Below are 26,508 nucleotides of genomic sequence, written 5' to 3' on the forward strand. Positions count from 1 at the left end.
AAGATGGGGAAAAAAGCTGTCCTTGAAATATTCTTGATATGTTCGTCAAAAGAGATATCATGGTCCAGAGTAATGCCGAGGTCCTTCAGTTTTATTTGAGGTGACTGTACAACCATCAAGATTAATTGTCAGATCCAACAGAATATCAATTTGTTTCTTGGGACCTAGAACTAGCATCTCTGTTTTGTCCGAGTTTAAAAGTAAAAAATGGGCTTTCCACTAGATGTTGGAACATTGCTGTGAGGACTTGCTTCCATTCAGCCATGAGAGAATTAGTGAGGTCGGGCACTGATGTTGAACGATTACATGCTGGCTAGACCGGGAATGCGCGTGCGACATCGCGTGCTAGTTGATTTTGTACATCCACACCAGACGCGATCCAGACACGCAGGTTGAAATAGCTTTATCTTTAAATCACCCATGTGGGTATATGCTCCTACACTAAATTAGTATTTGGTATCATTGCCATCCACAAGCTTGCCACAATAAGTTGGGTGAATTTTGGCCCATTCCTCCTGACAGAGCTGGTGTAACTGAGTCAGGTTTGTAGGCCTCCTTGCTCTCACATGCTTTCTCAGTTCTGCCCACAAATTTTCTCAAGGATTGAGGTCAGGGATTTGTGATGGCCACTCCAATACCTTGACTTTGTTGTCCTTAAGCCATTTTGACACAACTTTGGAAGTATGCTTGGGGTTATTGTCCATTTGGAAGACCCATTTGCGACCAAGCTTTAACATCCTGACTGATGTCTTGAGATGTTGCTTCAATATATCCACATAATTTTCCTTCCTCATTGATGCCATCTATTTTTGTGAAGTGCACCAGTCCCTCCTGCAGCAAAGCACCCCCACAACATGATGCTGCCACCCCCGTGCTTCACGGTTGGGATGGTGTTCTTCAGCTTGCAAGCATCCCCCTTTTTCCTCTAAACATATTATGGCCAAACAGTTCTATTTTTGTTTCATCAGACCAGAGGACATTTCTCCAAATAGAATGATCTTTGTCCCCATGTACGGTTGCAAACCGTAGTCTGTTTTTGAGCAGTGGCTTCTTCCTTGCTGGGCGGCCTTTCAGGTTATGTCGATATAGGACTTGTTTTACTGTGGATAAAAATACTTTTGTACCTGTTTCCTCCAGCATCTTCACAAGGTCCTTTGCTGTTGTTCTGGGATTGATTTGCACTTTTCGCACCATAGTACGTTCAACTCTAGGAGACAGAACGCGTCTCCTTCCTGAGCGGTATGACGGCTGCGTGGTCCCATGTTGTTTATACTTTCATACTATTGTTTGTACAGATGAACGTGGTACCTTCAGGCGTTTGGAAATTGCTCCCAAGGATGAACCAGACTTGTGGAGGGCTCCAATTTTTTTCTGATGTCTTGGCTGAATTCTTTAGATTTTCCCATGATGTCAAGCAAAGAGGCACTGAGTTTGAAGGTAGGCCTTGAAATACATCCACAGGTACACCTCCATTTGACTAAAATGATGTCACTTAGCCTATCAGAAGCTTCTAAAGCCATGACATAATTTTCTGGAATTTTCCAAGCTGTTGAAAGGCACAGTCAACTTAGTGTATGTAAACTTCTGACCCACTGGAATTGTGATACAGTGAATTGTAAGTGAAATAATCTGTCTGTAAACAATTGTTGGAAAAATGACTTGTGTCATACACAAAGTAGATGTTGTAACCAACCTCCCAATACTGTAGTTTGTTAACAAGGAATTTGTGGAGTGGTTGAAAAACAAGTTTTATTGACTCCAACCTAAGCGTATGTAAACTTCCAACTTCAACTGTATGTTTACATTTATTTTTGCAACGCTAGGGCACGCAACGTGAGCTGTGTGGTCAGCATGTTAGGCCTGGCTCGCAGCCGGCATTCCAATTCATGAAATGTTTCTGTATGGACCTCGCTTTGTGCACGGGGGCATTGTCATGCTGAAACAGGAAAGGGCCTTCTCTGAACTATTGCCACAAAGTTGGAATGTAATTGTATGCTGTAGTCTTAAGATGTCCCTTCACTGGAACTAAGGGACCTAGGCCGAACCATGAAAACAGCCCCAGACCATTATTCCTCCTCCACCCAACTTTACAGTTGGCACCATGCGTTGTGCAGGTAGTGTTCTCCCGGCATCCGCCAATCCCAAATTCATCCGTTAGACTGCCAGATGGTGAAGTGTGATTCATCACTCCAGAGAATGCATTTCCCCTGCTCCAGAGTCCAATGGCAGCGAGCTTTACACCACTCCAGCCGATGCTTGCTATTGTGCAGGGTGATCTTAGGCTTGTGTGTGGCTGCTTGGACATGGAAAGCCATTTCATGAAGCTCCTGATGAACAGTTCTTGTGCTGATGTTGCTTCCAGAGGAGGTTTGGAACTCGGTAGTGAGTGTTACAACCGAGGACAGGCCATTTTTCTTCTTTTTTTACGCGGTAAGAGCTTCAGCACCCGGCAGCCCCGTTCTGTGAGCTTGTGTGTCCAATTCGCGGCTGAGCCGTTGTTGCTCCTGACATTTTCACTTCACAATAACAGCACTTCCAGTTGACCGCGGCAGGGCAGAGAAATTTTATGAACTGACTTATTGGGAAGGTGGCATCCTATGACTGTGCCCCGTTGAAATTCACTGAGTTCTTCAGTACGAACTGTTCTATTGCCAATGTTTTTTTTATGGGATTGCATGGCTGTGGCTGAAATAGCCGAATCCACTAATTTGAAGGGGTGTCCACATACAGTACCTTTGGCCATGTAGTGTAGGTAGCTTGAAGGCTATACTCGTTGTATAAGTGTGCAACCATTTGTAGTTTAGTTTGTCAACAAATTTCAAGGAATTAGCATAGGTTCGTAACAGGGCTAATAATGATGTAAAAGAAAACCTTGGAAAAACAAACAAAAAACACTAAACTAGACTAAATATTTTGAGTTTTTAAGTCTGAAGCCTTTTCCTTACCATGGTTACTGTCAAGTGTTCCTGTTATTAAACCAGCACTATCACATGCCTCAGACAGCATACTAATGAAATCAAGATAACCCACTGTGTTTTAAATATAGAGAACAAAGAGTGGGTAGAGCGAGCACTACTGTTCTCTCTGGTGAAATCCATCACATTTATTTCCACATCGCTTCATCTCTTTTGGATCTTTCCAGGCCTGCTCTAATTAATAAAAGTAGGTTAGGCCTATAATAACCATAAGGGATATTCAGTTCTTCACATAGTTTCAGCCCTATGCCAAAGTTACAGCCTGTACACATGACTAAGGGCTGTATGACAGAATTTTCTTTTGTATTTTCTTTACATATCGCCATTTTCTGTATGTGTGTGTGTGCATATACAGTTGAAGTCGGAAGTTTACATACACCTTAGCCAAATACATTTACACTCAGTTTTTCATAATTCCTGACATTTAATCCTAGTAAATATTCCCTGTTTTAGGTCAGTTAGGATCACCACTTTATTTGAAGAATGTGAAATGTCAGAATAATAGTGTAGAGTGGTTTATTTCAGCTTTTATTTCTTTCATCATATTCCCAGTGGGTCAGAAGGTTACATACACTCAATTAGTATTTGGTAGCATTGCCTTTAAATTGTTTAGCCTTCCACAAGCTTCCCACAATAAGTTGGGTGAATTTTGGCCCATTCCTCCTGACAGAGCTGGTGTAATTGAGTCAGGTTTGTAGGCCCTCCTTGCTCGCGCACACTTTTTCAGTTCTGCCCACACATTTTCTATAGGATTGAGCAGTAGCAAACTTCCAACTTCAACTGTATATATTTTGTTTTTATTTATTTAACTAGGCAAGTCAGTTAAGAACATTCTTATTTACAATGACGGACTTCCCTGGCCAAACCTTCCCCTAATTCTTATTTACATTGACGCTGGACCACTTGTGGCCGGTTGTGATACACAGCCGGTTGTGATACTGCCCGGGATCGAACCCGGGTCTGTAGTGACGCCTCTAGCACTGCGATGCATTGCCTTAGACCGCTGCGCCACTCGCTCCCCCAAATGTGTGAAGAAAAGTACTGCTGTTTTGCTAACAGAAATCCAGTGGTCAGTGGAGCCTTCAGTGTCTCATCAGGGGAGAAAAAAATCTCTCATCATTGACTACGAGAGTGTGCCATATTTAGTTGCTCTCCTGGGAATCGTCCTAAAGGCTTAGACTGCAGTTACAGCAGGCGGTGATGCAGCATCCACCTCCTCGGGATAGCTCTCAGGGTCCTAGTGGGGGGGGGGGTCTTCTCTCTGGATGAGCCTGTGTGTCTGTCGGATGTGTGCAGTGGGGTCCCTTTCACCCACACTCCCCAGTCCCAACCCCTCCCCTTCATGTTTTGAACCGAACCTCTCCCCTCTGGTTCTCACAGAAAGGATGTCTGTGTCTTGACAATCAGGCAGGATTCCATGACATCATCGGCCTGGCTTTTCACGTTGTTTGGGTCTCGCGGCGGGGCCTGTGGCAACATCTGCTGAGCGCCTTGGAAACAGCCAACCGCGGAGAAAGGAGGGGGGGTGGACATGTGAAAGCCAAGTTTGTTATTGAACCCCATCAGCGAGATCCCTCCTCACTCTCTCGTGTCAGGAGATGAGGGGAAGGGAAGCGCATGGAGGGGGGTATGTCATGCTATACTTCCTCTCCCACCTTCAAAGCAATCTAATTAAGTTGATAGAACTTCCTGTGGGTCATGGCCCTCCCCAAGTACAACTGTGACACGCCTCACCAAGGAATCGCACGTTTCCATCATCAACTGGGCCTGATCTGTTTCATATGAACTATTAGCACTAGCCATTTCTTCTCTCTCTCTCTCAGGTTAGAGGTGCTACGCGTTATCGTGTTTCCTTGCTCGCTCGGCAGATTCAATTTGTCATGTCCTTTCACATGTACTGAGCTGTGGCGAGAGAAAAAAAAGCCAGGCAACCCGAGTACGGAAATCATTCATCTCCACAAAGGCGTGGCGAGCGGACCACATCTTTTGTGGGCCATTAACCTCCGTAATATGGAGCCTGAGCCGGTGGGGTTTTGAAACGGGCAGCCCAGGGGATGGTGATGAGGTAATAATGCCCTTTCCCAAGGTATTCAGAAAATGTCCCTCTGTGTCCAAAGAGCATGTGAATAGGCAACCTCTTTCTCTCTCTCTCTGTCCCTCTCCTCTCCGTACCGGGGTCACATGTCAGAGTTCCTTATTCCCCCATGTCATCGACGCAGAGTAAACATACCTCTGGTTTCAGTCCAGGCGCTGGTAAGACCTCAGAGACCCTATTCTTATTGGGGGGAAACGAGGGGTCGGTCAATAGGAGGTCTTTGCTCTGCCTTGCTTTTTGTTCAAATGGTGATGAGGCTTTTCCTCCTGTCAAAAGCAGCCACTACCTAATTACTTGAGGCTCACTGTCCGTGTGCCCGTTGATGATTAATGGAGCTCTTTGAGAGATGGCCACACTTACTCTGGACACTCGGGCAAAACTACAAGCCTGTTAAAAAACCAAAACGCTGGAACAAAAGTAGTTGATTAGCCAAAGTGCACCTGGTTGCCATAATATTGACAGAACTGAGCAGGCAGACTCATACCCCCCCATATAAAGTGATTTTGTTTGTAGTGAGTCTAGGGACCCATTTCCAAAACGTACTTAAAATGCATTAAAAACACGGGCACGTTCTCCCATGGGCAACAGCTGGAGGAAGCGGCCCTGCTGCCAGGCTGGATTCCCTGGCTTAGAGCCTTCTCTCTTTCTGCCATCTGAGGACACTGCTATAGTCTGGCTTTTGGTATCCTGTCAACGCCTCTGCCAATAGGAGACCCTGTCTGCATTTTTATAGACGCTATAAACTGGCCACAATATACCCGGGCTGCGTTCTCTTTTTGCACCGTTTAGATCTGATTCCATTGAGAATAGTTTTGTCGGGAGGGTTTAAAGTAACACCTTTTAACCTTTTATAGGAGTGGCTGCAGATGGTAGACGGGAGCTCCTTTAGTCTGCATGGACCACTTGTCTGCTACTGCAGATGGAATGAAACCATCTGTCCAGGCTTTGCAGTTATCTGTGAGACGAATGACGACAATGGAAGGCCTCTCAACTTAAAGCCACCAAATTGCCGACGTCATCTGCACCACTCTGTGACGTGTTCATTGTCTGTAATGTCTTTGGCACATTGGTGTCAGAAATGGAAGGTTTGTACCGTACCCACAGTGACTTGAGAGTTTAACACCTACCAGTTAGATGACCTGGCCACTCCATCAGTGTACGACCAACATAGCAACAACTTTGGTGCCACGGTTTAACAGGTGGTCAAAGTCCTGAGGCCAAAGTGGGCTCACGGTCATCTTTAAGCATCTGTCCGTCAGAGCCATTCTAATTTACTGTCAGCATCCATCAGATTTACAGCCACCTGATGAAGTGTCACTCTACCCATACCAGCTGTGTCACTCTCAAAAATTGGACCTATGCAGAGGCCATTTAGAGGGGACGATCTTGCCGAGGTTAATTCAGTAAAGCTGACAGTTGAGATCTGTCAGCAACTTTATCTCAAGCCCCCTCCTACAGTTTGGCCGCTCAACTGAGAAAAGAGATGTTAGATTCCTAACATTCCACCTCTTTTTAACCCGTAAGTTACCTTACGTACTTGCATTGAGCTGACTTTTCCTCCTCAAGGGCTTGTTCAGAATTTCCGAGAGGCTACTGTATGGAATCTTTTCATATAAAAAAAGGAGACGAACCATTCGGCTCTTGGCATGCAAACAGCTCTGGCACACCGCCTGCAGCATAGCCCTGTTATATTAAATTCATCTTCTGCTTGGACTCCTGCCACTGCAAAAATGTGTATGGAAAAAATATGTCCATTAATTTCAATGAGAATGGATCAGGAAACTGGGTGTGATTAAATTATAAATAAGGAAACTTCAGCCAAAAGCTGAAATGGACCAAAGCAGAGGTGCCACGTTCAGACTAGTTTCACAGTTTATGTTAAAAAAAAGAATTAAAAAAGAAAAAATAAACGTAATGCCTCTTGATGAAGTCCAGTGGTTTTGAGCCATTTGTCTTTGTGCATAAACGGCCAAGCCATCTGTTCTGAATCGAACCGTTCCTTTACATTGACTGTGACCCAGCAGTCACCCCCGGTCTCTGCACACATGAAAGCCATCTCTTTCAGGGTGTTGTCTGTGTTTGGACACAGGCTTTGGAAATGTGCTGACATGACTGCAGAAAGGCTGTGGTCTGTTTTAAAGGTACCAGAGTCCCAGTCCCAACCAGTCTCTCCAGCAAGCATGTACACAAGCCCTAAATCAATGGCTTGTGTGTGCTGGCTGAACTTAGAATATTTAGTATATTGTGCACTGCTAGCATTGATGGTAGAGTCTGTTTTCTCCTCAATCCCATGCAGATAGTTGCCCAGCTATAATACAAATCAAAATAGGCTAGTTGTCTCCTCTGGAATGACCCATAGAACACTCCAGGCAGGCCTAGACCTCCTGTCCAGCACCCTCCCTAAGCATAGCAAAGATTCATGGCCGACTTGATGAACTTCACACAGAGTTGATGCCAATGCCTCCGATCCAAAGCATCGTTACTCACAGTGGGTGAGTGGCCAGACGGGACAGGACGAGGCTGCTGTGAGGGTTTTCATTAGGCTAGGGCTGGTTCGCACCCCTGCCACCACGCTACACCACAAACACCCCATCTATGGCACTTTATTTTTTTAAATTTTTTTTACATTCGACAATTCGCTTAACACCCCGCCTCTGGACCGTACAGAGCTCCAGGGCTTTCAAGTTTTTAGGAAACCAATCTTACGACAGCAGGGGCTGGATTAGAGTATCGGTGGTGGCAGAGGTATGAAGGAATGCCTCAGCCATGCAGTCAAGTGTGGCGAAAGCCTATTAGACCTGCTCTTTAGCTAGTTTCAAAGGCCCGGAAGGTTCCTTACAGCACAAACTATTTCCTCTGAACTTGAATGATTAGACGCAGCCCGTTATGAATGGAAGAGATTACGTCTGCTCCCCCGCATCCCTGTCATTGGATGCTGTGACTATAAGGAGACCCCTCCCTCCGAAGGATTTTCACAAGCTAATGTCAAGTGCATTCCTGCAGCTACCAAGTGCGTCCTTCCACCTGGTTCGGATGGTTGACAAGGCATTACAGAGTCGGTGGTTCTCCTCCCTCTACGTGCCTCATGCTCATGTTCTCGCTGACCTTGTCACCTTGCTCTTACTTTGTCACAGCCCTGTCACACTGGCCTCAGACAATAACAAACGCCTCTGTCCGCCACGTCCTCAAACTCCTCAAATATTTAGCCTGACCCCTACGCATTAAGGCAAGTCTGTGGACTTGATGAGTTCAGCACAAGCCATAGAGCTTGGCTTTTTTTTTTTTTCATCCTCCAGTCTCTACGTTTTTCTTTCTTGTGTGAGTGTTTTTCCAAGGGAAAGGTATGTAGTAAATCTGTGCGTGGCTGGACAGAAAGGGATTGAGAATGTAAGGACAAGAGGGAATAAAGCTGGAGAGCCTAGAGCCCCAGCACAATCCTCCAGACCCATGACTCTCACATGAGCTCAGATCAGCACCAACCCCCCCCGGAGGCCCAGGCTCTCTCTCTCTCGATGGTGTGTTAGAATATTCACGACTCGGGACAAGACTAAAAACACTATGACCATATTACATCAGGAACTGCATCGTTTTGACCAGCTACTGCATAGCTGTCTGTCACAATTCCTATGCGAATCAGGTCTAAGGCGCTCTTCAGACATTTACTGCCTGTTTCTCTGGAGGGCAAAACCAACTCCTAGACGCAATTTCTTCCAGTCTGCTTCCACTCCTGCACCGACAACATGACAATGACACTCAGCATGGTGGCGTTAGGCAGGCATGACTAAACTGGACTTCTCATTAGTCTCTTGCTTGTGTTTTCTCTTGGGTCAGATCTAAAGGTCGACCGACGATGATTTTTCAACGGCACTACCGATACCGATTTATTAGAGGACCAATAAAAGCAGATACCGATTAATCGGGCTATTTATATATGTATGTATGTATGTTTGTAATAATGACAATTACAACAATACTGAACGAACACTTTCATTTTAACTTAATATAATACATAAATTAAAATCAATTTAGTCTCAAATAATGAAACATGTTCAATTTGGTTTAAATAATGCAAAAACACAGTGTTGGAGAAGAAAGTAAAAGTGTAATATGTGCCATGTAAAAAAAGCTAATGTTTAAGTTACTTGCTCAGAACATAAGAACATATGAAAGCTGGTGGTTCCTTTTAACATGAGTCTTCAATATTCCCAGGTAAGAAGTTTTAGGTTGTAGTTATTGTAGGACTATTTCTCTCTATACCATTTGTATTTCATATCCCTTTGACTATTGGATGTTCTTATAGGCACTATAGTATTGCCAGCCTAATCTCGTGAGTTGATAGGCTTGAAGTCATAAACAACATTAACAGGTGGTCAGCCTGCCACGCAGTCTCCTTGTGGAGCGCAATGTGATCGGCCATAATCGGCGTCCAAAAATGGCGATTACTGATTGTCATGAAAACTTTAAATCGGCCCTAATTAATCGGCCATGCCGATTAATCGGTCGACTTCTCATCAGATCTATCCCTCTTTGCTGCCCAGACTCTCGCATGCCATGGCTGTATTGTACATGATGCAGGCTAGTTGACACTACTTTCATGAGAACTGGGAGGATGTGCCCATCCCCTTACACAATCTGACAGTAAAGACAACCTGAAATATTTGACAGCTGCCAGACTCAACCTTCAAGGCCTCTGTCTTCTTTAACGTAGATGTTGAACATGGACAGTCGTACACCATTTATCTGCGTGTGCAAGGAGGGGTGAAGGTGGGCGGATATGAGGAGGACCAGGTGATATGTGGTTCAGATTTTCAAAATCTAAGGCTTGGATGAGAGGAGCTAAGGTCAGGGGAATGATGTTTAGGTGGATGTTTACTCTCTACCCTTTGGCAGCTCTGGCACTTCCAGTTAGGTCAATCGCTCTGACTTTTCTCAACTGCCACTATGTTCCGGTGTGAGTTGTAAATCTGTGTGTGTGTGTGCGCGCGCATGGTTATCACTCACAAAACTCTGTTTATCAGCCTCAAGTCACCCCAGCCTGTAAATCATTCTTCAGACCCGTTTTATCAGAGAGTTGTCTGGCTCCGGAGAGTTCTGACTTTTCCACTGCAAACCTCTGTTCAAAGAACCTTTCCTTGTCCCGCAAATACTTTCTCCTTAGAGGTTAAGTCAATACCATTGTACTATAAAGTGTAAATAAAAGTTTTGTTGCCTTCGCATGGAAACAAAGTAGGCAAACAGTATCACTGTCGCCTACGCTGTTTATACTTGGCATTTAAATGTCTCTGCCTCACATTTTAGAAGCTGAGGTTGTGTTGTCATATCCTCTTACAATGAGGTCAGAAAAGAATGGGGCCATTGGTTCAGTATATTAGAGCATTTGACTGCGTTCTCAGTAGCCGAGAGGGGAGTTGACGTGGGCGTGTCATCTTTATACACTTCTTTCTCTCTGCGAGGCCCCCCGGGCAACACACTCGCTGTGTCCCAAATGGCACCCTGTTCCCTATATACTTTTGACCAGATCTACTTATGGACCCTGCTCAAAAGTAGTGCACTTTATAGGGAATAGGTTGCCATTTGAAACACAAGCAGCTCGCTGTGTGTTTTTCACACCAGACCAGTTCAGGCCCGTACCCCTTCATAGTCCACATTCAAAGTGGGTCAGCGCCACAAAGCAGACGGCTGTAGCGGTGAGGGAAGAGGGCCAACTTGGGTTCTGAGGACGGGAGATGACTTCATCCTGCAGAAATGCCAAGGAGACAAAGGGATGTTCAGATCCAACGTTAAGTGTGCTGGTCTCAGGATCACTACAACACCTCTCTCTCATCAACAGCATCACAGACACACACACACACACACACACACACGTCTCTTCTCTCACTGAGATGAAAGGGTTCTACGAAAAACATTTCTGCGTGTGTGTTCACACTTGTATGTGAACACACTGCTTGTTCATCGGGTCATTTTGATTTGTAACATCATGCAGCTCTAATGAGACACACTGCTATTACTTCCTTTAGTTTCTCCAGGCTGAAAACTCTAACATTCATATTGGCCTTGTGTCATTCTTGTGAATTGTTAGAACGTCAGTATTGCCCTATTGGGTCAGTGCAACTAGGTCATATAGTCAACTTGTCGTGCCAAGTGATGAACGGTCTTCAGTTACCATAGTTACAGAGCGAGTTAAAAGGCTTTAGAATAACTTGAACGGTGCATAAATAAACCTACTCTATTGTAGATGACATTAGACTAGAACGTGTCTGGAAAAGACTATCTTATTCTCTGTACTAAAACGACCTCTCAGTGAAATGTAAGTCTTCACCCAGCACCCTCTTCTCTCTGCCTGTGCTTCTCCTCAGGGGCAAGTTTGCGGTGGTCAGGAAGTGTGTGGAGAAGTGCACGGGCCGGGAGTACGCCGCCAAGTTCATGAGGAAGAGGAGGAAGGGCCAGGACTGCAGGCTGGAGATCATCCACGAGGTGGCCGTTCTGGAGCTCGCCACGGCCAGCCAGCGGGTGGTCAACCTGCACCAGGTCTACGAGATGGCCGCCGAGATGGTGCTCGTCCTCCAGTTGTGAGTGTGTAGCACTTTGGTCAAATGGAAGTTGTAGGAACAATGCCACGTACTCAACGCTATGATGCGTAGACTTGAAAAGGTCAGTCGTGGAAGAAGAGCGAGAAGGTCTACCCTCCATTTTTATTCCACTTCAGACATGGACCACAATCAGACTATCTTTTTTTATGCACATTTACACACAGTTAGTATCTCAATAGTCTGATATGGCTTCATCTCCTTCTTTTACACTGACCTGAAAAAGCAGGACAGGTAATGTGCTAGTGATCTAATACAAAGTGTTATTTAGGCCATGGAAAACGTAGCTTGACACTACGTATCACCTTTGCCCCATAGGAAGTATGAGAGAGGCTCCCGGGCACTGCAGACTGATCTCCTTGCTGCCTGCCACCTTAACTGACTGGTGAATCATAAAAAGTCTGTGATCCAGATGATTTATTGAAAGGCAAGCTGTTAAATACAGAGACTGAGGTGAAACCCTATCCACTATCTCTGCTCTTGGAAGCAGAGAGAATGACAGTAAATGAGAGGAGATAAGTACAGGGATGGAACAAAAAAAAGTAATGAACAATTGCCTGAGGTAGAGACAGAACTAGAATAAAGCCGAGAGACAGGGGCCTCACTGGATAGAGATGGGGAGGAAGAGACGGGGGCCTCACTGGATAGAGATGGGGAGGAAGAGACGGGGGCCTCACTGGATAGAGATGGGGAGGAAGAGACGGGGGCCTCACTGGATAGAGATGGGGAGGAAGAGACGGGGGCCTCACTGGATAGAGATGGGGAGGAAGAGACGGGGGCCTCACTGGATAGAGATGGGGAGGAAGAGACGGGGGCCTCACTGGATAGAGATGGGGAGGAAGAGACGGGGGCCTCACTGGATAGAGATGGGGAGGAAGAGACGGGGGCCTCACTGGATAGAGATGGGGAGGAAGAGACGGGGGCCTCACTGGATAGAGATGGGGAGGAAGAGACGGGGGCCTCACTGGATAGAGATGGGGAGGAAGAGACGGGGGGCCTCACTGGATAGAGATGGGGAGGAAGAGACGGGGGCCTCACTGGATAGAGATGGGGAGGAAGAGACGGGGGCCTCACTGGATAGAGATGGGGAGGAAGAGACGGGGGCCTCACTGGATAGAGATGGGGAGGAAGAGACGGGGGCCTCACTGGATAGAGATGGGGAGGAAGAGACGGGGGCCTCACTGGATAGAGATGGGGAGGAAGAGACGGGGGCCTCACTGGATAGAGATGGGGAGGAAGAGACGGGGGCCTCACTGGATAGAGATGGGGAGGAAGAGACGGGGGCCTCACTGGATAGAGATGGGGAGGAAGAGACGGGGGCCTCACTGGATAGAGATGGGGAGGAAGAGACGGGGGCCTCACTGGATAGAGATGGGGAGGAAGAGACGGGGGCCTCACTGGATAGAGATGGGGAGGAAGAGACGGGGGCCTCACTGGATAGAGATGGGGAGGAAGAGACGGGGGCCTCACTGGATAGAGATGGGGAGGAAGAGACGGGGGCCTCACTGGATAGAGATGGGGAGGAAGAGACGGGGGCCTCACTGGATAGAGATGGGGAGGAAGAGACGGGGGCCTCACTGGATAGAGATGGGGAGGAAGAGACGGGGGCCTCACTGGATAGAGATGGGGAGGAAGAGACGGGGGCCTCACTGGATAGAGATGGGGAGGAAGAGACGGGGGCCTCACTGGATAGAGATGGGGAGGAAGAGACGGGGGCCTCACTGGATAGAGATGGGGAGGAAGAGACGGGGGCCTCACTGGATAGAGATGGGGAGGAAGAGACGGGGGCCTCACTGGATAGAGATGGGGAGGAAGAGACGGGGGCCTCACTGGATAGAGATGGGGAGGAAGAGACGGGGGCCTCACTGGATAGAGATGGGGAGGAAGAGACGGGGGCCTCACTGGATAGAGATGGGGAGGAAGAGACGGGGGCCTCACTGGATAGAGGAAGAGAGAGAGGGGCCTCACTGGATAGAGGAAGAGAGAGAGGGGCCTCACTGGATAGGGAGGAAGAGAGAGAGAGAGAGAGAGAGGGGCCTCACTGGATAGGGAGGAAGAGAGGGAGAGGGGCCTCACTGGATAGGGAGGAAGAGAGAGAGAGGGGCCTCACTGGATAGGGAGGAAGAGAGAGAGAGGGGCCTCACTGGATAGGGAGGAAGAGAGAGAGAGGGGCCTCACTGGATAGGGAGGAAGAGAGAGAGAGGGGCCTCACTGGATAAAGAGGGGGAGAGAGACAGAGAGAAGTGGATAGTGGGTCATAGAGAGCGGTAATCCAGTCCCAAAGCCCAGGGCGATACTCCCCATGCCTCAGTGAGCACTGGCTATTTCAACAACGTGCCATCCCCCCTCCCCTCTCTGCTGCACTGGACAGGACACACAGACACAGACACATTGCGTGGCGGATTGGGTTTCCCCTTTGTCACATGCAGACATTGAACTTTGGGGTTGTTGGGGTGAGGGCGTTCTCATGAAGTTAGCTGCTGTGCCATCACACTGACTGGCTGATTGGTTTCCCAGACAGGATCCATACTGGTCTCTTTTGGATTCAAACTCACTGTAGAAGAAAAGCGTTTAGCCTACTGTACCTACCTGATACTAACTTCTGTGTCCACCTCTGTGTTAAGTGAAAGTCCTTGATTTTAGGCTAAGACTTTTGCTTTTACAATATTGTAATAATATTGGCTGGATGAAAAATCTGAACATTTTAATGAAGAAATCCTCATTGTGATTTGATAGAACAGTGCCATCCTTTCAGCTTATCAACAATACATTCCAAAGGTCTTCAACTGTCTGTACGTTTGAGTGGTAGAGTGAGATCAGTGCTGTTGACCAATGAGTGACCTGACCTGGTTCTCATGTGCCCTTTGTGTGTGAAAAGACTGTGGCGTGAAGCGATGAAGGGAAAGGTCCCAGCAGCTGGCCCATAGAGCTGCACTCCCTCCTCCTCCTCCCTGCCTGCCTGCCTGCCCATGGAAACTACCCCACCACCGCTGTTTGCTCAGGCCTTGTGTGTGTGTGTGTGTGCGCGCACGTGTGAGTGTGTCTCTTTCCCTCCCATATTGAGCCCATTGACATGCACTTTCCCTGAGGCTGCCATGTTTCCACATGTTGGCGCTGGCTCAGGAGGCTTGGACCCTTCACTCAACATGGGGTCACCTCTCCTCCCCCAGGGCAGCTTGGCGCTCTCCTTTCTCTCTCTTTCTCTCTCTTTCTCTCTCTTTCTCTCTCTTTCTTTCTTTCTTTCTTTCTTTCTTTCTTTCTTTCTTTCTCTCTTTCTCTCTTTCTTTCTTTCTTCTCTCTTTCTTTTCTCTCTTTCTTCTTTCTTCTCTCTCTCTCTTCTCCAATGTGTTCATTCAATTATTGTAACTGTGCTGCTGGTTGTAATGGCACACTGCCACGGTGTTTGACCCAGAAAATAATTATTTTTTTCCCCCTCCAGCAGAGATTCGGTGGCACTCGTAGGTGGCACTCATAGCCCTCGTTTTTCTTGCACCACCTACACACACTCGCATACACACACACAATTACCCCACTACAACCTGAGTTTTAAAACGGTCCACCATAAGGAAGTGTCCGTGAGAAGTTGGGTCTGTGGTCAAACAGTCATGTGTCCAGTCACAGAGGAAAGGGAGGGAGTGTCTGATGAATGCGAGTCATCTATCCATGTGTTTTAATGACTGTGGCCACAGAGACATTGCACATCCACCCAGCTTCTCCCCCTGCCACCAAAGATTATTGAATAGTGTCTCAAATGCAGTACATTAGCCAACATGACGTGGCTCCAACATTGATTTCAATGTGAGGAGGTCCTAGTACATTGGAGTAGCCTACAGAGATGCATCTTATCTGTGGCTTGCTGGGCACCCCCCCCCCCCCCGACTCAGGTTTAAAGAAGCTTTAAGTGGAGCCCTGTGGTGCCCTGGCCTGGAGTAGCCTGGGGGATGGAAGTGGTGTTAGCATTAGCAGGGAGATAATTGATTGGCCTGCTAGATTAGCATCCTAAGCTAATGCAAAGGGCACCACTTTGCTGACCTCCGCTAGCGGTCACTCCAGTCCATATGGAGCCCCTCTGTGACTTGACTGCTCACCTGGACAAGGCTGTAATGCTGCCTGTGGTGGGGGCTACTCAATGGACAAATACTGGAGTAGCCTAGAAGAGAAAATTAGATTGCTCATGTTAACAGGATGAGATGCCCTACTACTCTCCTTTGAGACTGATCCTTCAGCCTAATGTGTATTACGTTGAGAAAAGGGGATCCTTCAGTCTAATGTGTATTACATTGAGAAGAGGGGGATCGTTCAGTCTAATGTGTATTACATTGAGAAGAGGGGATCCTTCAGTCTAATGTGTATTACATTGAGAAGAGGGGATCCTTCAGTCTAATGTGTATTACGTTGAGAAGAGGGGATCCTTCAGCCTAATGTGTATTACATTGAGAAGAGGGGATCCTTCAGCCTAATGTGTATTACATTGAGAAGAGGTGGATCCTTCAGTCTAATGTGTATTACGTTGAGAAGAGGGGATCCTTCAGCCTAATGTGTATTACGTTGAGAAGAGGGGGATCGTTCAGTCTAATGTGTATTACGTTGAGAAGAGGGGGATCGTTCAGTCTAATGTGTATTACATTGAGAAGAGGGGATCCTTCAGTCTAATGTGTATTACATTGAGAAGAGGGGGATCGTTCAGTCTAATGTGTATTACGTTGAGAAGAGGGGGATCCTTCAGTCTAATGTGTATTACATTGAGAAGAGGTGATCCTTCAGCCTAATGTGTATTACGTTGAGAAGAGGGGATCGTTCAGTCTAATGTGTATTACATTGAGAAGAGGGGATCGTTCAGTCTAATGTGTATTACATTGAGAAGAGGGGGATCGTTCAGCCTAATGTGTATTACGTTGAGAAGAGGGGATCCTTCAGTCTAATGTGTATTACATTGAGAAGAGGGGGATCCTTCAGTCTAATGTGTATTACGTTGAGAAGAGGGGATCCTTCAGTCTAATGTGTATTATGATCGTTTTTCATAGCTATATCGGCGTATAGCATTTGCGGGATGACATTTCTTGTTTATAAGAATGTAATCTTTTAGAATAGAATATCCCTTAATTGCGGCTGCACCCGTAGTCTTATTTCCCCCCCTCAAGCCCATTGTTGATCTGCTGTTCAGACCTCAGTTGACTACCCATCCCCTGCCATAAGACCCCCCCTTTACCCCCTCTCTTCTGTACAACCAGGAGGGGCTCCATATCATCAATAACCCTGTCAAAAAAGGAGGGATGAGTGAAGGATAGGAAGCGATCCCTCCCTGGTGATTGGCAGTGCCCCTGTCAGCACCATTCAATATGGATAATGGAGCTGTTTTAGTTTTTGTCTTTTTTTTTATATAGAAGGGAAGTAGAGCGGAATGCATTTAGCCTGTTTGAGGTTCTGTCATGTGAAATCAGTGGAAAGAGGGAGACGGAGGGAGGGAGACGGAGGAAGACACGGAGGGAGAGGGAGGTGGGAGACGGAGCAGGACGGACAAGGAGACGGAGGGAGGGGGACGGAGGGAGACGGAGGGGGGGGACGGACGGAGGCAGGGAGCAGGACGGGGAGGGAGGGACAGACGGAGAGGGAGGGACGGAGGGAGACACAGAGACGGAGGGGGAGACGGAGAGGGAGGGAGCAGGAGAGGGAGGCGGACAGAGGGAGAGGGACGGACACGGATGGAGGGACAGACGCGGACGGAGGGAGACAGCTGGAGGGAGGGAGACGGCGGGAGGAAGAGGAAGCGAGGGGTAGATGGGGAGCGAGGGAGACGGGGAGAGGGAGACAGACGGATGGCCATAGGGAGGGAGGGCGACGGCCATAGGGAGGGAGGGCGACGGCCATAGGGAGGGAGGGCGACGGCCATAGGGAGCGAGGGCGACGGCCATAGGGAGGGAGGGCGACGGCCATAGGGAGCGAGGGCGACGGCCATAGGGAGGGAGGGCGACGGCCATAGGGAGGGAGGGCGACGGCCATAGGGAGGGAGGGCGACGGCCATAGGGAGGGAGGGCGACGGCCATAGGGAGGGACGGGGCGAGGGAGACGGGGCGAGGGTGGCGAGGGAGACGGAGCGAGGGGGAGGGGGACGGAGGGAGGGCGAGAGAGGGAGACTGGGAGGGAGACAGAAGGAGAGAAAGTCCTGGTTGTAATAGATTTTGTGTTTTTCCTTTTTTTAATGATTATTATTTTTTATTTTTTTAAAGCTGATGGATATTTTGAGGCTCTACGGCAAACCGGGAGGAATGAGGAGAGGGAGGGGGTGGTGAGGCTTCTGATGAGGGTCAGCCTGAAATTAAAGAGAGCTATTCATGCAATTACAGTATGAGGCGGATTGTTGGGGGAGAGGGATCCAAAGCTCTTTTCCAGGCAGGATGGAGAGGGGAGGGGCTGGGTGAGGGAGGAATGTGGCCTCATTGGGCTCTCTGGGCCCCAGATGGAAGTTTATTATGTCAGTGGTGCTCCATGGCGGCACGTGAGGGTCCGGACCGTGGCTGCCAGCCCAGAGAAGGTGGAGGATAAGAGCAATGAAGGAGGGTTAATCTCCGGAGCGAGGGGGATAGCCCATCTCACGCAAATCTACACTGAGCTCTACTGTGCCCGATGGTACTTGATCGTTTTGTCACTCTGTCCCATCAATCCAACCACTTCACCTTTCTCCTTCCATCCTCTTTATTTTTCTCTCTCGTTCTCCATCCTCCATTGATCAAGTGGCTAGTCTTTTGTTTTTTGTTTGAGTGGTGAAACAAAACAGGCCAACACAGAAATAGACCGGACGATTCCCGTGTTCAGTTTCGCTGAAATGGGTCGGGGATCAGCGGGATCTATCTTTTGATTGAATGAATCCAGGCCACGGGAAATGTTTTGTCCGCTCAGACTGAACACTGATTTAGGTCACGTTCAAACATATCCCGTCCACGTAAATAGATTGACAAGCTAGTATCCTGGAAATTGGTATCAAAATGATAATCTTATTTCATATTAACCACTGATCCCAATACATACTATTCATCATTACATTTTCAGCAGATCAGATTAAGCAATGATTGACCTGTTATACTGAGAGCTAAGGGCCCAAACCCTGTAAATATTATTCTCAGAAAAAGACTCCCATATTCTCTGAAATAGGGCAATAGACAACATTCCAATAGTTTATTTTGTGCATGTGATGTGTGTGGCACTTTGGCATTAAGAGTTCATGTCACTTTGTGTAAACCCCCTCGGATTAGAAGGGGGTTTCACCCCCGGTCCCACCACACCAAAACAGTACAGCAGCAACTGGCCAGACGTGCTCTCATCATCCAAAACGGCAATGACCTAGTTATGAATCCGCCAGATTTATTTTCCCTGACGCCCCTGGTGCACTCAGTGGTTAGAGGCTCTAAGAGGCTAAACTGGCAGCGCTAGGCTATAATTACTGGTCGTGCTAACAGAGGAACCAGTTTGAGCCCTCGGTGTCTGTGGAGAATACATAGAGAAGGGGAGGCTCTGAGAAACTGCCCCCCCCCCCAAAAAAAACGTTTTGGTTCTGTGCCGTGTTGTCTGAATTTTCTCTGCCAGTTGGACGTCCCTGGTGTCCGGCATTATACTGGTCGCAAAGTTCAAACAGAATCCACTCTGTTGTTTTGGTACCAAGTGACTAACGTTGAAAATATCAATTTTTATTCATTTTTTTTGCAGTTGGGGCAGTTTGTTTCCCCAAATGGTGGGTCAGGACTTGGGACCAAGTCAGAGTTGTAGTTTGAGACTCAGCTGTGATGATTTGATTAGTGGGTCACAATGCTGAAACATTTAGCAACCACTGAGTTGGAGGGAAAACAAAGCTGATAACATGATTTTCCTGATGCAGCCTTTAGTTAGTGCTCCGTGGGGTGTTCGTGGCTGACCATATGGAGCGGAGTGCTTTACCAGACCTCGACCCGGGAAGGAGGTCTCCCCCTGTTTCGGTTTAATCCCACTCTGTTACTGTCGTAGACATTAAAACCAGGTTACTGTACCCATCTCCTCTACCCTTGACTGACACCCGATGGTGAGGCAGTGAAACTGCAGGGGTTATCGCATTATCTCTCCAGAATTGCCTTATTAAGAGACAATAACAGAAAAGCACATTTCACCCTCAGCTAGAGAGTTAGTTATATGCTGTGTCTCACGAGTTAAAGGGCAATTCTGCCACTTTTCAACCTCATTCATCTCCAGCACCAAACCAGTGTCGTCTACATATGTGAAAGCAGCTCAGTGTTAAAACAAAATGTAAGGTCCTAAAAAAAAAAATGCTTCTGTGACATTACAGGGTAGTATTGAAAGTAAAATAAAACGGTGATTTTAAAAACCTGCAGCGAGTTTCTAACCCGAGGGAGGGTATTGTTCTTGCTCCCCACATCACCGCGAATCTCAGTGTTTGAAAAAGCACTTTTTAAAATGTTAACTTTTGACTATGGACTTTTATTTATATATATATATATATATATATATATATATATGGAATTTTTCACATATGTTGACACTGGTATTGCGCTGGAGAAAAGGAAAATGAGGTTGAAAAGTGGTGGAGTTGACCTTTAAACTACCTTGTTTTCTTACCTCCATGATAGCTGATCTGGCAGGACATGATGGGTGGAAGCAATATAGCGGAATCCTATTCACTTATCAAGTGTTAATGGAAAAAAAAGACCTGAGGAAAGGACTTTCATTCTCCAAGTATTAAGACATGGCCCATGTGTTTAATATCACTCAAGGACATTACTGTACACTCAGACATGTAGGCATGGGCTCACTATGGGACTCACCTGTCTGGAAGATGGTAAAGATAATGAATGAGGAGAGGTTGTTGGCTTTCTCTCTCAGCTGTCTGCCCTTTGCAGAGAGTACATTGACTGGAGTCATCACTGCTTTCCGATGGGGACTCTCACTCTCTCTCACTCACTCACTCACACTCACTCACTCACTCACTCACTCACTCACTCACTCACTCACTCACTCACTCACTCACTCTCTGTGACGGGTTTGGCCAATTGTTGGATGATGGATCCTATACTCAGAGAGGGAAGAGAATGGGTAGACAGACCGCCATGGACAGACCGGAGACAACAGTCACCCACCCAGGCTTAGCCACTGGACATGTCATCCTAGATACAGCCGAGGAGCAACACAATACTAGCACAACAACATCTCCAGAGAAATGGAATTACTAGTAATTCCATAATGTGCACAGCACAGCGCAACACCACAGAGCAACGCAGCATACAGCTACACCACCTGAAGAAATATAATACAGCATAACCCAAAACCACACACCGTGAGTTTAGACCCATGTGACAATACAGTACAGCTGGCCTACATGAAGCCTACCACTCAGCTGACTAAAGTCTGACGTCTCTCTCTGTTCCACCTTTTGTGTTTTCAACCTGGCATGTGGCAAGCGCTGTATTTTCAGCCTTAGAACCAAAACCACTTCTGAAACTCCCTCCATACCCAGACAGGACCCAATTCATGTTGGCTTCAAGGGAGCCCTTGTCTATTTTTGATAAGCCTCACTCTTTCAACAAACTTTCTCCTGTCTCGCTTTCCAACCTAATTGGGTGGCAGTCACTGCAGGTCAGGAGGAAATTAAGTTAGTTTCACGTGTCACATAAGGTGTCGTGTGGAAAGGGGCACAGGGTGGTGGTTTCCCCTGCTAGCTCCTCATGTCATCAAGACTCAAGACTGGAAAAAGTACCCAGTTGTAATACGTGAGTAAAAGTAAAGATACCTTTTAATAGAAAATGACTCGAGTGAAAGTCACCCAGTAAAATACTACTAGAGTAAAAGTCTAAAAGTATTTGGTTTTCAATATACTTAAGTATCAAAATGAAATGTAATTGGTGAAATAAACTTGATTATCTGAAGTTAAAGTATAAATCATTTCAAATTTCTTATATTAAGCAAACTGGACGGCACCATTTTCTTTTTTATTTAAGGATAGCCAGGGGCACGCTCCAACATAATTTGCAAACAAAGCATATGTCTTTAGTGAATCTGCCAGATCAAAGGCAGGATGACCAGGGATACGTGTGTGAATTGGACCATTTTCCTGTCCTACTAAGCATTCAAAATGTACTTTTGGGTGTCAGGGAAAATGTATGGAGTAAAAAGTACATTATTTTCTTTAGGGATGTAGTGAAGTAAAAGTAGTCGAAAAATATAAATAGTAAAGTACAGATGCCCCCCAAAAAATGCTTAAGTAGTACTTTTAAAGTATTTTTTACTTAAGTACTTTACACAACTGGTATTATGAGAGATAACACAAGACTTTCAAATAGTATTGAGTTTACAGTCTGTTGCTTGCCTGGTATTTACTTAGCCACATGATATGATGTACACGTTGGTTACCTAATAATGACCTTTCACATTTGTTGGGATTAATTGAAGGAGTGCTTAGTAAGTACTAGGAAATAGACATAAGACAAGATTCTTTGTAATAAACATCTGAAATAGGACTGTAAAATAAAGTATTATCCCTCAGTCACTAAGAACTGCCAGTGATTTTAAAAGGCAAGCCCTTTCCGTTCCATGTCATTAACTGTATTGGATATTTTCATATTAACTTTGTGGCATACTGTGTTGTGAAATATTCATAATATTATTCACAAATCACATGATCAATCTTATGATCATGTGGTGAATCAAACCGTGTCAATAGTGGTATTGTAGTGCACTATCCCTAATTAGTGTGCTATGTTAGAACCAATCCCTCTAGCGAGATGGAGCCTTCCACACACTCCCTTGATCTAGATACAATATCTAGCTGTCTCCCATGGGGGATACTGGAATAGACTCAAGTTCAAGTTGTTTTGACATCCCACCGGAGAAGTTTTGGAACAGAATGCCATTGCTTTAAGCCACACACACACATACCCGCCACCCCAAACACACACATGGCACCTCCGAAGCCCACCCAAGGGGAGACCTATGACCTTGTCTGGTGAACAAGCAGGACTTATCACTGTCTGTGGCTGGCTACAGAGGGAAACAGACTCTTAAAAAGGGTCTCTCCTCATTAACAGTGGCCACATATCATTATAAAGGGCTGTCTATGTCAACGCCAGGAGTGGATCACTCAACAGCTAGCATGGCCCGGGGCAAAATCACCCAGGTGGTGGAATAACAGTCAAATGTTCCACCTCAACCCCACCTCAATAGCTGTACAGCTGAAGCTACTGTCCAGACCTAGCTGGAAGGCAGTATAACCACCACCACCAGACAGGAGACCAGACCTAGCTGGAAGGCAGTATAACCACCACCACCAGACAGGAGACCAGACCTAGCTGGAAGGCAGTATAACCACCACCAGACAGGAGACCAGACCTAGCTGGAAGGCAGTATAACCACCACCACCAGACAGGAGACCAGACCTAGCTGGAAGGCAGTATAACCACCACCACCAGACAGGAGACCAGACCTAGCTGGAAGGCAGTATAACCACCACCACCAGACAGGAGACCAGACCTAGCTGGAAGGCAGCATAACCACCACCACCAGACAGGAGACCAGACCTAGCTGGAAGGCAGTATAACCACCACCACCAGACAGGAGACCAGACCTAGCTGGAAGGCAGTATAACCACCACCACCAGACAGGAGACCAGACCTAGCTGGAAGGCAGTATAACCACCACCACCACCAGACAGGAGACCAGACCTAGCTGGAAGGCAGTATAACCACCACCACCAGACAGGAGACCAGACCTAGCTGGAAGGCAGTATAACCACCACCACCAGACAGGAGACCAGACCTAGCTGGAAGGCAGTATAACCACCACCACCACCAGACAGGAGACCAGACCTAGCTGGAAGGCAGTATAACCACCACCACCAGACAGGAGACCAGACCTAGCTGGAAGGCAGTATAACCACCACCACCAGACAGGAGACCAGACCTAGCTGGAAGGCAGCATAACCACCACCACCAGACAGGAGACCAGACCTAGCTGGAAGGCAGTATAACCACCACCACCACCAGACAGGAGACCAGACCTAGCTGGAAGGCAGCATCACCACCTCCACCAGACAGGAGACCAGACCTAGCTGGAAGGCAGTATAACCACCACCACCAGACAGGAGACCAGACCTAGCTGGAAGGCAGTATAACCACCACCACCACCAGACAGGAGACCAGACCTAGCTGGAAGGCAGCATCACCACCACCAGACAGGAGACCAGACCTAGCTGGAAGGCAGTATCACCACCACCACCACCAGACAGGAGACCAGACCTAGCTGGAAGGCAGTATCACCACCACCACCAGACAGGAGACCAGACCTAGCTGGAAGGCAGCATCACCACCACCACCATGTCAGGAGACCAGACCTATCTGGAAGGCAGTATAACCACCTCCACCAGACAGGAGACCAGACCTAGCTGGAAGGCAGTATAACCACCACCACCAGACAGGAGACCAGACCTAGCTGGAAGGCAGTATAACCACCACCACCAGACAGGAGACCAGGCCTAGCTGGAAAGCAGCATAACCACCACCACCAGACAGGAGACCAGACCTAGCTGGAAGGCAGTATAACCACCACCACCAGACAGGAGACCAGACCTAGCTGGAAGGCAGCATAACCACCACCACCAGACAGGAGACCAGACCTAGCTGGAAGGCAGTATCACCACCACCACCACCAGACAGGAGACCAGACCTAGCTGGAAGGCAGTATAACCACCACCACCACCACCAGACAGGAGACCAGACCTAGCTGGAAGGCAGTATAACCACCACCAGACAGGAGACCAGACCTAGCTGGAAGGCAGTATCACCACCACCACCACCACCAGCCAGGAGACCAGACCTAGCTGGAAGGCAGCATCACCACCACCAGCCAGGAGACCAGACCTAGCTGGAAGGCAGCATCACCACCACCAGACAGGAGACCAGACCTAGCTGGAAGGCAGTATAACCACCACCACCAGACAGGAGACCAGGCCTAGCTGGAAGGCAGCATAACCACCACCACCAGACAGGAGACCAGACCTAGCTGGAAGGCAGTATAACCACCACCACCAGACAGGAGACCAGACCTAGCTGGAAGGCAGTATAACCACCACCACCACCAGACAGGAGACCAGACCTAGCTGGAAGGCAGTATAACCACCACCACCAGACAGGAGACCAGGCCTAGCTGGAAGGCAGCATAACCACCACCACCAGACAGGAGACCAGACCTAGCTGGAAGGCAGTATAACCACCACCACCAGACAGGAGACCAGACCTAGCTGGAAGGCAGTATAACCACCACCACCAGACAGGAGACCAGACCTAGCTGGAAGGCAGTATAACCACCACCACCAGACAGGAGACCAGACCTAGCTGGAAGGCAGTATAACCACCACCACCAGACAGGAGACCAGACCTAGCTGGAAGGCAGTATAACCACCACCACCACCACCAGACAGGAGACCAGACCTAGCTGGAAGGCAGTATCACCACCACCACCAGACAGGAGACCAGACCTAGCTGGAAGGCAGCATAACCACCACCACCAGACAGGAGACCAGACCTAGCTGGAAGGCAGTATAACCACCACCAGACAGGAGACCAGACCTAGCTGGAAGGCAGTATAACCACCACCACCAGACAGGAGACCAGACCTAGCTGGAAGGCAGTATAACCACCACCACCAGACAGGAGACCAGACCTAGCTGGAAGGCAGTATAACAACCACCACCACCAGACAGGAGACCAGACCTAGCTGGAAGGCAGTATAACCACCACCAGACAGGAGACCAGACCTAGCTGGAAGGCAACATCACCACCACCAGACAGGAGACCAGACCTAGCTGGAAGGCAGTATAACAACCACCACCACCAGACAGGAGACCAGACCTAGCTGGAAGGCAGTATAACCACCACCAGACAGGAGACCAGACCTAGCTGGAAGGCAACATCACCACCACCAGACAGGAGACCAGACCTAGCTGGAAGGCAGCATAACCACCACCACCAGACAGGAGACCAGACCTAGCTGGAAGGCAACATAACCACCACCAGACAGGAGACCAGACCTAGCTGGAAGGCAACATCACCACCACCAGACAGGAGACCAGACCTAGCTGGAAGGCAGCATCACCACCACCAGACAGGAGACCAGACCTAGCTGGAAGGCAGCATCACCACCACCACCAGACAGGAGACCAGACCTAGCTGGAAGGCAGTATAACCACCACCACCACCACCAGACAGGAGACCAGACCTAGCTGGAAGGCAGCATAACCACCACCACCACCACCAGACAGGAGACCAGACCTAGCTGGAAGGCAGTATAACCACCACCAGACAGGAGACCAGACCTAGCTGGAAGGCAGTATAACCACCACCACCACCACCAGACAGGAGACCAGACCTAGCTGGAAGGCAGTATAACCACCACCACCAGACAGGAGACCAGACCTAGCTGGAAGGCAGTATAACCACCACCAGACAGGAGACCAGACCTAGCTGGAAGGCAGTATAACCACCACCAGACAGGAGACCAGACCTAGCTGGAAGGCAGTATCACCACCACCACCACCAGACAGGAGACCAGACCTAGCTGGAAGGCAGTATAACCACCACCACCAGACAGGAGACCAGACCTAGCTGGAAGGCAGTATAACAACCACCACCACCAGACAGGAGACCAGACCTAGCTGGAAGGCAGTATAACCACCACCACCAGACAGGAGACCAGACCTAGCTGGAAGGCAGTATAACCACCACCACCAGACAGGAGACCAGACCTAGCTGGAAGGCAGTATAACCACCACCACCAGACAGGAGACCAGACCTAGCTGGAAGGCAGTATAACCACCACCACC

The 26,508-nt window shown here is 48.0% G+C and overlaps 1 protein-coding gene across 1 annotated transcript in view; it reads left to right on the forward strand.

The window, feature by feature from the left end:
• The window catches only part of LOC106590287 (serine/threonine-protein kinase 17A), a 41,487-nt gene that overhangs the window by 8,324 nt on the left and 6,655 nt on the right, over positions 1 to 26,508 (forward strand). The window contains exon 2 of the mRNA XM_014181132.2: positions 11,427 to 11,639. Within this exon, the coding sequence (XP_014036607.1) occupies positions 11,427 to 11,639 (213 nt within the window). The remainder of the gene's footprint in view (positions 1 to 11,426; positions 11,640 to 26,508) is intronic.

This window comes from Salmo salar, chromosome 29 (genome assembly GCF_965601325.2).
Source record: "Salmo salar chromosome 29, fSalSal1, whole genome shotgun sequence".
Classification (NCBI taxonomy): domain Eukaryota; kingdom Metazoa; phylum Chordata; class Actinopteri; order Salmoniformes; family Salmonidae; genus Salmo; species Salmo salar.